The 16,225-nt window shown below is 36.9% G+C and overlaps 2 protein-coding genes across 5 annotated transcripts; one reads left to right on the plus strand and one right to left on the minus strand.

The window, feature by feature from the left end:
- Window positions 1–1,248: 1,248 nt before the first annotated feature.
- LOC137102177 (adhesion G-protein coupled receptor G5-like) lies at window positions 1,249–13,367 on the plus strand. Of its 2 annotated transcripts, none has more exons than XM_067481401.1 (18): window positions 1,249–1,341; window positions 1,470–1,552; window positions 1,661–1,768; window positions 3,032–3,079; window positions 3,175–3,318; window positions 3,547–3,585; window positions 5,468–5,542; window positions 5,834–5,984; window positions 6,816–6,978; window positions 8,127–8,261; window positions 8,350–8,460; window positions 8,581–8,620; window positions 9,060–9,160; window positions 9,369–9,490; window positions 10,875–11,143; window positions 11,259–11,352; window positions 11,447–11,730; window positions 12,519–13,367. In XM_067481401.1, the coding sequence occupies exons 2-18, from the start codon at window positions 1,489–1,491 to the stop codon at window positions 12,674–12,676; spliced, it is 2,106 nt and encodes a 701-aa protein (XP_067337502.1). In that variant the 5' UTR covers window positions 1,249–1,341; window positions 1,470–1,488; the 3' UTR covers window positions 12,677–13,367. The 2 variants fall into 2 exon arrangements, with proteins under 2 accessions (XP_067337502.1, XP_067337501.1); XM_067481400.1 differs by having other exon boundaries at window positions 1,250–1,341; window positions 8,578–8,620.
- Window positions 13,368–13,456: 89 nt separating this feature from the next.
- LOC137102181 (small kinetochore-associated protein-like) lies at window positions 13,457–16,138 on the minus strand. Of its 3 annotated transcripts, XM_067481408.1 has the most exons (9): window positions 15,988–16,054; window positions 15,628–15,683; window positions 15,395–15,533; window positions 14,786–14,815; window positions 14,601–14,700; window positions 14,320–14,434; window positions 14,157–14,218; window positions 13,789–13,863; window positions 13,457–13,697 (listed from the first exon to the last, which is right to left on the minus strand). In XM_067481408.1, the coding sequence occupies exons 2-9, from the start codon at window positions 15,647–15,649 to the stop codon at window positions 13,569–13,571; spliced, it is 672 nt and encodes a 223-aa protein (XP_067337509.1). In that variant the 5' UTR covers window positions 15,650–15,683; window positions 15,988–16,054; the 3' UTR covers window positions 13,457–13,568. The 3 variants fall into 3 exon arrangements, with proteins under 3 accessions (XP_067337509.1, XP_067337510.1, XP_067337511.1); XM_067481409.1 differs by lacking the exon at window positions 15,628–15,683 and having other exon boundaries at window positions 15,988–16,138; XM_067481410.1 differs by lacking the exon at window positions 15,988–16,054 and having other exon boundaries at window positions 13,789–13,903; window positions 15,628–15,981.
- Between the last annotated feature and the right edge of the window lie 87 nt (window positions 16,139–16,225).

The raw sequence follows: 16,225 nt of genomic DNA on the forward strand, positions 1-16,225 counted from the left end.
GGCATAAAAAAACACTGGTAACTCAAAGGATAAGTTGAAAGGACAAAATAATAAATAAATAAATAATCAGCCTGTGATAGAAAAGTGAATATGTTTGAAATGAAAACAACCTATGAGAGAAACATATTTCATAGGTTGAACTATATGTAAACAACTGATCCCACAGGGCATGAAACATTTTACTGGAAAATTCTGTGCTATTAATATACAGATTGTATCAGCCTAGTGTTTCATCTTACAGCTTTTTTTTAATCATCGGTAAAAAGACGTGGAAATGTGTCAGATTAGTGGATATTTATGAAGGCATGTTTGTGTATTGGTCAGATATAATTTATTATCATTTTTTAGTTTGCAACCCATGACCTCCTGGTTCAATTATTCAATGGTTGTCAACCGAAGACTTTGTATGATCCAACAAAACACTAAATATGAATATTTTCCAGCTTTGTAATGTTTTAACCCCTAGCATCTTGCAGACAAAGGGTTCTAAAAACAAATACGGGTTCAGCAAGGCCCCCACCACAGAATGAGACTGTGTCCTAGATCAGTTGCCATGTACAATTTGATCTACTTGTCATAAACCTATTTATGATTGTAGCAATAAACCGTTACGGATTGTGATTTTTACTGTAGTAAGAAATAAATTTGGTTTTGCATGTAGCTAATACAATTCAGTACAGAAGCAAACTTCACTACTGTTTACAGACATGCAAAAGGGGGGAGACCTTGTATCCACTGTGAATGAGTACAAATCTTGGTCAATTTACTAGTTACAAAAGTACAAAAAGCACTGAAGTCATTGATGCCGTCATGCTTTTTGTTCAGTAATTTATTTCTTCAATGTCGGCACTAAAATACACAGATCCAATCTAACAGTAATGTTTCCTCTAAGCTGCTAATAAGGAAATAGTTAAGAAGAGGGTCAAAAACAACAAACACGTAGTATCAGAAAGACTGAAGTTAAAGTGTGTGCTGTAACATTTCCCCGTTTACATCTGTATTCTTGCGCCACTTCCAGCCCTATGCTATGTTATTTACTTTATTTTTATCAAAAGCATAGAATAATGTTGTTTATACAAGGTTTTGTATATTATAACCGTCATTCGTCCTTCACGTCACAAATGGATGTTCATCCAAGCATAATCTTATTAGGATTATTTTGCATAGGGCAGTATCACTGGGATTTATTTGTAATGACATTTTCAGGAACTGTGAATTTGCAAAACAAAATTTGTGCACAGGGCAGCTATGCAAAGTCAGTTAGACAACATGTTTATGCAGCCAAAAGGTTGAGTTGTGTGCTGCGGTACAGTGCTTTGGTCTTAGTTCAGGCAGAGAAAGGTAAGAATGCTAAATATTGGTAATATTAAAATCATGAATATTTTTGGCTGATAATTCAATTAGAACGTTTGGACTATACTTCTAACTTTCTGGTAGCGGTTAATTAATTTTGCTTTCTGGACGAGAAGTCCATGCTTCCCAAAGAACATGACAAGAAAGAGCTGCCTGATTTGGTTTTTGTTTGGGGGTCTTCTGAGCATATGGGGTAAATGTAAGTACAAGTAAATCTCTTGGTGTTACTGCCTAAAAGAAACCTTAATATTTGTCTGGTTGTTATAATGTGCTAAACATTTGACCTTTTATTTAACATGTCTTTTAGCTCCAGCCGACAACAAAAACGTACCTGATAAGTGTTTCATCACTAAAACAAATGTTTTTGTTGAAGAGTGCTTCCAAGGGGTCATCACTGAAAACCCTTGGAAATACAGTGAGTCAAAACTAAAATATGTTTTTCTTGAAGCTGTTGTTGATTCATCATAAATAACATGAATGTCAGATTGTAGTTTTATTTTTTCTTAATCATTTTTTGCTGTAAATGCAATGCTTTAGATTACAGCCCATGACTTACAGGGTAAGTACAGTGAACTTACTGTGTGCTTATTAGTAACAGAGCGGTGTAGCTCCACAGTACCTATGGATGCATATTTGTTGGTACTTAAAAACAATAAAAAGCTTTGGGGAATAACAGGGTACCAAGATGAGAAAAAGAAAACTACCTACATTAGCAGTGTTTTGTAGTTAAGGGTTACTTATTAAATATTATATGGTAGGTGCGAATATTTACAGTGTAACTTCAGATAACTTTAAATTACAGACCTCATTTGTTGTATAACAACAGGTAACAAAAGGGTTTAGATATAGTAATATATGAGAAAAGAAATAGCAAGCATGCCTCAAAGCACTGTATTCTATACTTCTATATAACTTTTTGATAAATTATTTAATATCACATGATAGGTGTGGGTCAGTGTTGCTGCGTCTTTTCTCAAAAATGATTATATCTAAATATAAGTACACAGTAAGTTCCCTGCACTTACCCTGTAAGTTGTGGGCTGTAATATAATGCTTTACTATTGTTGCATAACTTAGAGACTTGTAGAAAACATAAGGACCAATCACAGGTCCCATATTAGGTGATATACCTGTAGCTGTGCTTTTTCTGCTTGTACCCATAGAATTTGGAAGCATCTTGTCTCAAAGCAATGCTGAAAAACTAGTCTATGCATGTGTTATTTCTAGATGGGACGACTGTAGCTCCCTGCTACTGGCATTTCTTAGTAACTCCTTAAAAAGCCTTAAAAAGTGAATCCAAAATGCGTCATCCATTAGCTTTTCTCTATTTACTTTTGCTTATAGACCATTAGACCAAGTAAAGACAGCCTTTATTTCACGACTAAAAAGTACTAACAGTGTTAACTGTAGACTAAAGTAAAAAAACACAATAATGATTATACAAGCAACAAACAGGTAAATTGTTGGCAGAGGCTTTTTGCACTGTATTCTAACACTATAGCTGACTGTTAGTGTAGTTATATCTAGCACGTCTGTGTCATTCTAGCCCCCACATTATCCTAATCTTACAGTATCACTGCTTTCACATTTGGTTTTATAATTGTGTATATATAATTGTGTATATATACCGAGTTGATTTGATGTGCTCCATTAAAATAAAATCTTTACGTCTCTACAGGTAATGTTTGCATAGTGTTTCTGCAGAGCCAGACGCCTGATCAGAACAGTGAGTGCAGCCTACTTGTTATACTCACAGAACAATCAGCATTTTTTGTTACAGAATAAAAAGAAACTAACTTTATTTATGTATTAAATTAACAGATAGTTTGGATCAGCAGTGGCCTCAATTGGTGAAACAAAACGAGTCTTATCTTCTGTACCTTTCAAAACGGTACACTAACCACGGCGTTGTTTTGTATGTCCTAAGTGGGAAGCTCTGCAATGCCTCGACATTTGACATCACAGGTGATATTCCGTAAATGTAGTTTATCATTTCTAGTAGAATTTTTCCAAGTTTCGAGCACCACAACCAAAACTTCAATCCTAATCCTAATGTCCTGTATGTGCAGCAAGAGGTCAGGCAAGGGCTAACAGAGAAGAGGCCCATTAAAAAGTTAAAATAAGTACTCAATATGTGCTCAACAAATAAGCAAGTTAATAATAATTTATGTTATTATACTTTATCTAATGCAGAGTCAAAGTGTTCCCACAATGAAAGTACCCAAACCAAAGGTAAGCGCTTATTTTTTGTTTAAATCGTAAAGACAGAACTAAAAAAACTTTTTTACAGTAAAGAACAGTAAAAGTTCTGGGATTAGTCATAAATGCTGTCACCAAGTGTGTTTTTGCTGACTGCTTAGTTTTAATTTTAGTATTCAAACTTAAAGTTGATGCATGACAAAGACAAAGTTAGACAAAGTTGGCACAAAGGTTAGAAAGTAACATCATTACAGATGATTCCAAAATTAGCCAGTAGGTAACAGGTGAAGGTACATTGATTGGGTATAAAAGGAGCTTCCACCAAAGGCTCTGCATTTCAAGCAAAGATTGGTTGTGGCTTACTACTTTGTGCCAAACTTTGTCCAACAATTCAAAGAGAAATGTACTGTAGCTCAGTTGGGAACCACAGGGTCAGTGGTTTGACTCCCTGTTCCTCCTGGCTACCTGCTGCAGTGTCCTTGGCCAACCAACTGAACCCCAACTTGCCTGTAGAGTGTGCGATCTACTAAAGTCCCTGCTAATCGTAATTGCAAACCTGCAAAAAATATAGTCCTTTCACATGTAATATCATAACAATAATGTGACATCATTTCTGGATTTCTAGGATATTTCAATATGTACAAGCTAAGAGTAGAAACCACTGTTGAATGTGCGAGACCTTTGAAGTCTTTTTAAGATAAATGCTACCATAATGAACATAACATGGACTTTAGTACAGTAAAGTAAAACTTACTTTATACTGTATTATGCATGGAGGAAGCCATACATCACTTTGAATACTTTCACATTTTAGAGTGTTTTCAGGAAATACAGATGTTTGGTTCTCTTTTAGAGATGGGAAGGATGTGCAGCAGGTTAGGGGGATTAAAGATAAGGATGGAAATGTATTGACAGGTGCCAGGAGTGTGATGGGAAGATGGAAGGAGAACTTTGAAGAGTTGATGAATGAGGAAAATGAAAGAGAAGGAAGAGTAGAAGAGGTGACTGGTGTGGAGCAGGAAGTAGCAAAGATTAGTAAGATTGAAGTGAGGAGGACGTTGAAGAGGATGAAGAGTGTAAAGGCAGTTGGTCCTGATGACATACCTGTGGAGGTATGGAAGTGTCTAGGAGAGGTGGCAGTTTCTGACTAGTTTGTTTAAAACTAGTCAAGATCTTGGAGAGTGAGAGGATGCTGAGGACTGGAGGAGAACAAGGGAGAATGTGCAGAGCTGTGGCAGCTACAGAGGAATAAAGCTGATGAGCCAAACAATGAAGTTGTGGGAAAGAGTAGTGGAAGCTCGGCTAAGGGCAGAGGTGAACATTTGTGAGCAGCAATATGGTTTCATGCCTACAAAGAGAACAACAGATGCAATATTTGCTTTGAGGATGCTGATGGAGAAGTACAGAGAAGGTCAGATGGAGTTACATTGTGTCTTCGTAGATTTAGAAAAAGCGTATGACAGGGTGCAGAGAGAGGAGCTGTGGTATTGTATGAGGACGTCTGGAGCAGCAGAGAAGTATGTTAGAGTGGTGCAGGACATGTATGAGAGCTGTAAGACAGTTGTGAGGTGCTGTAGGTGTGACAGAGGAGTTCAAGGTGGAGGTGGGTCTGCATCAAGGATCAGCTCTGAGCCCTTTGTTTGCTCTGGTGATAGACAGGCTGGTTAGACGGGAATCTCCATGGACTATGATGTTTGCAGAAACATTGTGATTTGTAGGGAGGGCAGGGAGCAGGTGGAGGAAAATCTAGAGAGGTGGAGGTCTCTCTTAAATTAAATTATTCACTGCACCTCTTTGGTTCACTATGTATATACCTAGCTATAGCTATACCAACACAGCTTTATGCTGAGTCTGCAGTTGATGCTGGCTACTGTTTTGTGGACTGGTGCTAAATTCTGACTCATTCTATTTATAGGCAACTGCAGTGTTACATGTTTTAACACTGGGACGGTCTGTCAAAAGTCCACATATGATGAAAATGTCTGCAAAAGTGAGTTCTCTTAAGATATAAAAATAAAAATGAATAAATGTTGTAGCTGTGGTGTAGCTCCCCAAGTTTCTCTCATTTCTAGTTTCTGTTAACAATCAGAGTGTGGAGCTCGTGCTAATCATGCTGACTCTGTTGTTAGGTTGCATGACTTATTACATATTGCATTCAACAGATTTTTAAGAAAGGTGACCTAAAGCTTTTGACGGCCACTTTAAGAAGTTAAAATTCTTAATTGTTGCTCCATTAAATTGCTCGCCAAGATGAAAAAACTAAGATGTTTCTTCTTTTCAGAATTTCAGGTCAAGGGCAAGTACATCATTAACATGACAGGAGTAAATTGTTTGAACTGTGATAATCCAGTGAAAAACCTTTCAACTGAAATGAAGATAAATGTAACTGCTGATATTACACAAGGAGGAATGATCAACCCAACCGCCGCTGTGTAAGATTTGCTTCATGAATTAAATTAATGGTTATTATGAAACATAAATTAGTTATTTTATGATAAGAGTCAGAAAAGAAGATGCAGCGATTCCAATGTCCTAAATTAAACAAAGACAAAAACTGCACTCCTTCATTTTAGCAAGGAAAATGATACAGTTTTGAATCTGTGTATAGCAAAAGAAGGTAGAACCGGTGCCGTCAGCAAAGTCCTGGCCTCAGTGCCGTAGCCTATTTACCAAACAGGCCCAGTAAATGTATCACGTGCCCTTGAGAGTTTTTCACCCCTGATCCTGAGACAAGTTAAAGGCTTGATGAATTCTGTTAAATGAGTAGTGTGACAGCTGAACACATCTGGCTGCACTATTTCTTATTTAGGTGAGTTACTTTAAATTGGGTGGATACGTATGCAACCACTAATTTTCTGTCTTAGATATTGATTAATTATGTTAACTCGAAAAAAAAGAAATAGTTTTAACTTATGTGGAAGATGATTTTGTTGTACATTTGTCAAAGAAAGGCCAAATAAAATCCACCATTCTTCATTGTTAAAATCTATAATTAAGCAATCCAGCAGTGGGAGGCTTTTATATGAGAAAAAAAAATTAAAAGTTTGAGAACCCTTTAGATTTTTCTTCATTTCTACTTTAATATCTAAACACCTAAAACACCATGTGATTGTCGTGCCTTTCAACTCCCGGAGACTGTTGTTTTTAAAAAATATCTGTAGGACTGTGTTTAGTTTGGAACAAAAAGCAACCATGACTGCACCGTTTGTGATATATTTAAACTGCAAATTTCTGGATATTCACACATTTTAATCTGTCAACAGTGAGGTAATGAGTAAAATGGCTGATCTTGCCTCCTCCATCAATGAGTCTGCAGTGGCATTGTCCGTGGGAGACGGAGTCACTGGTGCCCTAGTGGCAAACAAAAGTCCTGTGGACATAGACCAAGTCTCCTTTGCTTATGGATCTCCAAATAGCAACATTAGTGTGAGTGCATTACTTTATTTGGTACTTCGTTGGATGACAATTTATTTTGGTATATGATGATCAGCCTCTTCCTAATGTAGAAAAGGGAAACGGGCTGATTTATAGCACATTACTCTAACAGACATAGTGGAAATTTACAATGTCAATACTCAAGTACAAGTACTTCTTTGTAAAAACCACTTTGAAAGTGATTTCAATCACATTGTGTATGAATGATGGTAGTGTTGTAGTACTCTGGACTGGTCTTGCTCTCGAGACCGGACTTTTGACCCCTTCTTTAAGCTCTCGACCGCATTTTTGCTCTTATTCTTTTTACGTTTCTGATTTCGGCCGACACCAGCGCTTGCTCGGGTATCGGCATAAATGCTATAAATTTCCATCAAAGTCAATCAGAAGGTTGGACAAATACCTTCATTCCTCACCCAAACACATTTAGCAAATATTAGCCAACTGTGTGTATACTGTATGTTTGTATACAGCTATTTGGCACCTGGCTCAGTGCACAAGTGACCGGGTTTAACGTAGCGTGACGGGCTGTGAGGGGACCAATTCAGCATGTGTGAAACGATGAAAAATACAGAAAATCTTGGTCTTGTCTTGGTCTCCGTTAAGGTGGTCTTGACTACAACACTACCAGGTGGTCACTTATAATATAATATAATATAATCAATTATTAGTTCCTTATACTGTATTCTTAAAAAAAATCTACATCTGCAAAATATTTGCCTCTGATTTGTTAAGTAAACTTCAAGTTAACATAAAATAGAAATAGTCCAGTAAAGTGAAAACACTTACCACATATGGATTGAAAATAAAAACAACTATTAGACTTTTTCATAAGATGTTGTTGTGGGTCATAGGAGAGTGTAGGGACAAATGACAAATAGAAATATAATCATATTTCTATTTTTTGCTACTTTGTACTGTTTTTTTACTGGAGTTTTTAGATGGGATGAATTTACTTTTAGTCACTAGTTACCGGACGTAGGATTTTCCCTTGTAATGTAGGATTTTTAAAAATATAAGTGCAATGCATGTATGTTGATAACTTCGAGGGTTGGAGGTGGCAGAGTAATTTACATAAGCTATGATTTTAAAACTTTCCTCTTTATCAAATGTAAAATGAAAAACTGTGCTCTTTCCTGCAGATCATAAGTAGTGGGGGTAATCTTACTGACTTTTCAAGATCCGTTTCAGTGCCCAAAGAAGCTTTTAATAAAGCTCTCGAAATGAACGTTGAGGTAACATTTGCAGCTCTTATGCGATTCAACAATATGGCTAAGGTAAGAAGATCCTCACCTCCAGAGAGGTGTATTTTATATAGACGGTAGCAGATTATGCTAATGTTTTCTAACTCTTTCTCTTTTTCAGGATGAGTTGAACAGCACCATTTTAGGTAATGAAGTGTTGGCAGTTGAAATGGGAGCCAGTATTGCCAAACTTACGGACAAAATAAACATCAGTTTTCGAAACATGAGCTACGTAAGTGCCAAAGAAAATGCACACATACATTTATACATTGAAGCAAAAGCAAACATTTCTAGCTTTGTGCTTTATGAAGATGAAAGGGCACATTTGTGGTGTTTTTCTTTTGTCTAGAAGAAAGGATTCGTCCCAGCCTGCCACTCGTGGAATGGTGATGGTAGGTGCCCGATTTCTAACTAGCATTTTGATGTTTAGACATTCAAATTTTCAATGGTGAAATTTCGTAAAGGTCTACAGCACCTGGAGTTGACTCAGGATCTTTATTACGTACCTGAATAGTGTTATGTCCATTTGTGAGAGTGACGTTAATTAAATGAAGACTCTTTGTGGTGACATAGTTAACTATGAGAGGATAGAGAAACACGGAAAATACTGTCACATCACAGTTTTGGCCATGTGGCTTATTGATATCTTTGATTGTGAGCGTGTCCATACTCCTAATACTTAAAATAGTTCAAAATCAATCCAAAATCAGAGATTTTAAAACTGTTAGAAAAATCAGTAAAATGGGGTCAAACTGGATTCAGACTTTTCTTCTAAATGTTCTCATACAGTTTATGAAGACTCCGCATTTCGGCTGTGTTATTGTCTTATAGGGACTCGTCCAAACTGGACCGATGATGGATGTGAGACGCTAACAAATGGAACAAACATTACATGCCAGTGCTCACACTTGACATTCTTTGCCATCTTAATGGTACGTTTCACTCACTTTATTACATTTCCTCTATAAACAAAGCTTCACCTTTTTAATGTGCACTCCCAGTGTAATGTGATCACGTCTACATTCTTCTGTATGCTCATCTCACTAAATGTCTCCCAAAGTATTTGGTACTTTTCTACCAAGGTGCCAATGCCGTTGCTGTGTTACCGAGGACTCAAATTGTTTATTTGCCTCTTCGCAGACGCCTTCTAATGAAACCATCTCCAGTACTAATCTGAACAATCTCACCATCATCACACAAGTTGGTTGTGGCTTGTCCATGTTCTTCCTCAGCATAGTGCTCTTTATGCATTTTCTTCTGAGGTAATGTTTATCTATTTATATGGCATCTTTTACATGTATACACGAAGTGCAATGAACTTCAGATGTCCAACAGAGGAAGTTCACAGATTAACATCATTCAAATATGTGAAAGAAACCTTTTATATTTTCTTGATGTTTTACTTTAACTTCATAAGCTATTTTTTGCAAGTGAATTATGAATATCAGCCTGTTAAAGTTTTGTCCTCATGCTCAGTTTTGTGCCTTCATTGTCAGGAAATAGATTTTTCTGAGTGTACATTCTAAAACCTCTTGCAGGCTGTTGCCGAGTTTGGGGGAGTTATTTTTTTTATTATTATTGCAGTCTGTCGTCTTGGAAGACGATTCTTGAGTCTAATCTAAAGCCTTTGAGTGGTTTCCTGACCTGTAACTAGAAGATTACTACTGTTTTGTTGCCCTAGAAATTCTTACATTTAAATATACTTGGTCTACAACTACAGCATACACAGTAGAAGCTTTTCATCCGTCGCCAGTTTGGGAAAATACCCCAACCGTCACAAGAATACTGATGCCATGGAGCCATACTAGGATTTTACATGATACATTACGTAGTCATGCAGACTGCAATGGCTCCTGTCCCTAAAAGAATGAAAGGAAATTCTCTGGTTCCATCACTTTTAATAGAGCAGTGTGGGCAGAAAGACACTTCAAGGCAACTGGTAAAATTTGGTTACAGTTATCAGGAAACACCCAAGCAAAAACCCAAATTAAACCTAGAACATCTTGGGTCGATTGCCATCTTGTTCCACAGTGATCAATGTGATACGGTAAATGTAAATAAGTCTCCTTTTCACGAACAGCAAAACACTGTGTACAGTATGTCAAAATATTCACAGAAGGGAAATTAGGTTGTTGGACAGTAGTGTGACTGTTGGACGACTATGGAAAATACACGGCGCATGCAAATGACACATCTGCCCCTTTGCGCACCTTGTATGGTCACATAAATATTTTAATGACTCTACCGTACTAATTTCTTTGAACAAACAAAAAAATTGAAATTTTGCAATATGTCACTTCTGTGTCTGAAGCGTGATTATATCATGATTCTTTTTTTCATTACCAACTAATCTGTTCATGGTTCATTTATTTTATCTTTACATTTTCTAGTTGTCTAAGTGCCTGGAATTTTGATAAGTGCTTGTTAGTGGCCAAGACACCTCGATGGAGAACTAATAGTTCCCAAAAAAATGCTTCTGTTTTCACCTTAAGCTTGCTCTCACCCTAAATAATGGACGTCGTTATTTGTTAAAGCGTATATTCACAACTTTACCAGATCGTAAAAAGACTGGAAGAACGAAAAGGTCACGAGCACAGAAACTAAAATGCTAACATACTATGACTTCTCTGTTGTCTCTCCTCACAGGAGGACCAAGGCCACCAAAGCCACAAAGATCCTTATCCACCTAGTGACGGCATTGTTCCTGCTTGATTTTGCTTTCCTGATCAACAACTCTGTGGCAAATCTAAATAATGACATAGTTTGTAAGATTATGGCGGCTTTAATGCACTGCTTCATGTTGGCCACTTTCACTTGGTTTGCTGTACAAGCCTTCCACCTCTGCCTGCAGCTGTACACAGGAGGAAAAATCGAAACCAGATATTACATGATTAAAGTCTCCGTCTCCAGCTGGAGTGAGTTCATGCCCTTGTTTTAGTTTGTTTTTCTTTTTTCAGATGACAAAATGTATGTAAACCAAGCAATTCGGTGGCTGTTTGGTTATTGTTAGTTTTCTTTTTTCTTTTCCAGTATTACCTAGTGTGATTGCGGTTATTCTGCTCATCACAGGAAAATATGGTACACAAACCATCATAACTGATAACTCTGCAAACAATGTGGCCATGTGAGTTGGAAAACAATGTACTGTAGATTACGGTCAATTACCAAACCAGTGAATACTGTTCCCGTTCTGTACTGACATGTTCTTCTGTTTCAAGGTGCTGGATAATAGACCCTAAAATCCACTACATTGTCAACGTAAGCTACTACGCGTTGGTTTTCCTCTTCACTTTCACTACCTTCATCATCATAGTGTCCTGGCTCTTCTGTCTCAAGAGAAATAAAGATGTCAGTTCACAAGCGAGCAAAAGTGGCAAAAACATCGTAACCATCCTGGGCCTATGTTGCATGCTGGGCATCACGTGGGGTTTTGCCTTCTTCGCCTATGGTCCCCTTCAGATCCCCGCGTATTACATTTTCACCATCCTCAATTCTTTTCAAGGTGATGCAGCAGTTCGAAATAATAATCTTCCAAATTACTGTGTATTATTTTGAAATACATAATTACAAAGTCACCATTAGTTATCAGTCAAGTCTGCAGCTCCCCACAGCTCCACTGTACAACTTCCATTCATTCATAATCTTAACCACTTACCCTGTTTAGGGTCACAGCTGTCGTTGGAGGTGAGGCAGGGTGGACCCTGGACAGGTCGCCAGTCTATCTCAGACCCTCACATTAACATCTATGGGCAACTTAGAGTCCCCGATTAACCTAACATGCATGTCTGCGGACTGTGGGAGGAAACCGGGCTACGCAGAGAAAACCCACACAAGCATGGGGAGAACATGCAATAGATTTGATTTGAACTAGCAGCTTCTAACTGTGAGGCAGCAGGACTGACCACTCCACCACCATGCTGCCCACTCTAAGATAAATATAAGATTTATGCGCAAATATAGGTGCACTGTACACTATCGCAAACAAGTATATATAGTATACAAGTGGACATAGTGGATTATGCAGTAGCTAGAACCAATTCATTATCATTTAGCTGCATTAGAACGTGGTGGATTAAAAAAAAGCAGAGTCAATCAAAAAATATTTAAGGGCTGCTGTGCTTATGCTGACTGACAAGACAGAAACATCTTTTAGCAAACATTACTGCTTATTACAGGCAAAGGAAAATATTTATTTAAATATTCTTAACAAATACTAAAATTTGTAGTACCTAACAATTCATACGTTACCAAACTTCTTTATCCTTGACCATCTCTCTCTCTTCCCGGCAGGTTTCTTCCTATTCATCTACTACTACAACACTAGCCACACTAGAGCAACGCAAAGTGACCAAAGTGCCAATAAAAATAGCAGCATGAGCAGCACCACTCTTCAGACCAATCTAGACATTTTTGAGAACCCCTACCAGAATACAAAAAGTAAAAAATAAAACGAGAAAGATAAGGATGGAGGGTTTGCAGTCAGTTTTAAAAAAAATCTGGTCATTTTTTAAATGAATCATATTTTTAAAAATCTATATGGAGACTCTAAAACCAACAATCAATTGCTTCTATCAACTCCAACAAGTAATATGGGATGAAGAAACATCTCACCCAGTTGAGCGGTGTTTCTGGATGATGTGATTTCTTTTTAGTTGCTTTTGAACAACAGTGGATGTCTACACGTGAACAGGCTGCTCACATTACTTGTGAGCAGATGCAATTCATCGTTACTTTTAATGTCTGTATGAGGATTGTTAAAAATATAATGGTCAAAGTGATCCTGTAGTACAAGTACAAAGGATTAACTGTGCTGTTACACTGTAGAATAATGTTGCAATAACAAACCCCTTTCCTGAAATATTATTTGCCTATTAAGTATGTCTAGTGGGGAAATTGCCTTAATAGCACATTTGTGACTAGATTAGTTTGCATGACAATTACAAAAGGGTGTTTTATGCAGTTGACTTAAGCTATTTTAGTGCAGCAACGAAATGTTATAACATTTGAGAGATTTTTATATTGTATATAAATATATACAATAGAAAAAGAGAAATTATTTAAATAGGTTTTGTCAGGAAATGTAGTGTTCAAAGTTGTTACTTATTAATCACTGTTAATTCTAAATAAGATGAAACACAAATGACTGTATATCCTGTTTGATCAATACGAACTGTGCTCTATGTAAATGTTTGTGACATTTTGAAATGACAGTTACAATGACAGTGAAGTATGAAGAGTAAATAATAGGCCTTTATTCAGTTTCAGTGACACATTAAAATCTACACGTTATCTATCTAGATTTTTATTTAACTTTTTTGTTTCATAAACAGCAAAACCCTTTCATATTAAGAGAGATTCTGCTTCCCTCAGAGCTTTTTCCAGTTCAGCAGCTTTCTGGGAAAAGTCCTCCCTTTCCTGCATCATGTGCTCTCGTGCTTTCATAAGGTCTGTCATTGTTGATTGGATTTCCTATACGCATGTAAGAGAAAATATGTGAATACTCTAGTAATCAACAAAAATGACATTGGTCAATACTAACGTTTAATTGACTTCGACTCACCTCTAGCTTAACGCGTTGCTGAGATGCAGTATCACTAAAGGTCCTTAATTCGTTCAGCAGGTCTGAGGAAACACTCTGAAATAGAGCAAATTCTCCATAATAGCCAAAATTCTCTCTGTGTGTAGAATACAAGTATATTGTAGATTTTAAACATTTAAAATTGAGTAACTTAACATTTATTTCTGGGAACTTGTGGGATTCTGAACTATGGAACAAATTAATAAGTGCATGTTTTTCAATTCACATATTCCAGTTAATTGGGATTTGTGTGAGTTTGTTCTTGTTGTGTGAGTTCAATATAAGCCATATAACAAAAATTACATTGTAAATATGCATAACATCATACAAGTAAAATAAAACGTATTTACCATAGCTTCTCTCCTTTGCTGCTCATTGTGTTGTGCAGCTTCTCCAACCTGTTCTCCTAAAACTAAGAATCAAATCAATTTTATGTTAATTTCTAACATTAACAAATGGAAGTAGGACAAAAAATGATTAAATAATATTTTGATATCTAGGATGTGTATTCACCAGGGTCTATTTCTGCAGCAACTAGTAGAACATGACAGTCCTTCAGGTTTTTCTGTACTTGTGCATTCTGTTTCTCAAGGCCACTGAATTGCAGTTCCAACTCAGCTACTCTTTGCTGCAAAAAAACACGAAAGAAACAAAAACTGCAGCTAACATGTCTAGCGACATAGGATGTACCTGAACTCTAAACAATGTATTCTCAAGAATCATTTAAGTAGAAAACTGTCATTTAGCTTTGCTACAGTTTTAAAATCCTTAATTGCCAAAATTGCTTTTGGTACCTGTGTCTCTGTGAGGTTTTTCTGTAGCTCCTCATTGGCAGCCAGCAAATGCTGATTTTGCTCCTTTAGCTCTGCCTGTTGCCCGTACCTGGTCGAGATTCTATGCAAAGTTGCAACACGAACTCGTGTGAAAAAGGCTGAAGCCCATTGTATGCACAGAATATGCAATATATTGTATGCCTTACCCTTTGTGAACTTTCGGGGCCACATTTTTTCTGTAAGACAAAAAGTGAGGAAAAACAATAACTTTTTGTTAAATATCTTTGAGGCAAACATAAGTGGGAGGGCAGGTGTGTGTTGTTTTTTTCTGGGATAATTTATATCAATGAATACCAGAGACACTGTAGATGGTGGGAGGTTTTTAAAGTCAAATTTTCTCTTTATGGAATAATAAGATTTATACACTAAATTTAGTTTTAAGCAGTCGCGTCAGGTTATTTTCCCAATATGGATACAGTTTCAAGGACTCAAAGCTGTGATTGGTTAGCAGAAAATTTGCCAAATAACTATAAGTGGCAACATGGTCATATGTTGTGAAATACAAGATTTAATATTTTAAACAGTAAATGGTATATTTTATAATTTATAAAGGTCATAATAATCACACTGATTTGTTTTAAAAAGAAATAGAAGGGGGGGGGGGGGGGGGGCGTCCCTTTAGTTTAGCCCAAGTCTAATAAAAATATGCCATAAAGTAAGTGCAATAAGACAGAGATCGCACATCATTTCATCGTGGATTCGTAAGTAGGCTTCACTGCCGTTCTTATAACTCATGACGTGTAGTTGTTTCTTACCTTGGTACGTTTTCTTTCTGAGCTTTAGGGACACAGTCAGATTTTGGAGCGCTAGAAGCTGTTGTTGCAGATGCAGCTCCTGTGTCTTTGGATTCAGGTTTATTAGCGGCTTTCTTCATTTCGGCAGGTAAATGCAGAGCTTCCATAGGCCAAAACATAAAAAGAAAGAAAGCAATTATAACAAACCATATTTGAATTAGCAACAAAGTGCAAACATAGCTAATTCTGCTCACCTCTCGGGATTTTTGAAGACATTGCTCTGTCCTCAATGAATACAATGACAAAGGCGCTTGTATTGAAACGCACCGGGATTAGTTAAGTACAGTTTGGTCGACGCCACTAATTAATAATTATCTGTCTATGCTTACTCATTTTCTTAAATCATATAGCTAAGTCATTGCGTGCCAAGTCCTAGATGTTTTCTGTTACACGGAACATAAAGATGGGCAAATTTTGAATGAAGTACGGTGTGATTTCCATATACATTCAGTCCATGAATTCAAAAAATTGGGAAGCGTATAGTTATGTTAGCGTAGTTAAGTGCTCAACACGACTAAAACATACGTCCTAACTTACATGACAGCAATGCCTACCTTTGTGGATGACATGTCAACAGTCAAACGGATCCACCGATTGTTTAAAATGTGCCGCCTTCCCTTGCTAGTTCCGGCCGTATTACGTTATTTCCTGTAGGCGCAAAATTGGTAATTGCAATTTCTGATTTCCAAAATGTCACTATATCCTGAGTTATTCGAGTTCCCTAGTTAAATTATCGATATGAATAAAATCGTACCGAGTTACCTTTACTTTCACAACCGAAATACGAAGAAA

Source organism: Channa argus, chromosome 17, assembly GCF_033026475.1.
Source record: "Channa argus isolate prfri chromosome 17, Channa argus male v1.0, whole genome shotgun sequence".
Lineage (NCBI taxonomy): Eukaryota > Metazoa > Chordata > Actinopteri > Anabantiformes > Channidae > Channa > Channa argus.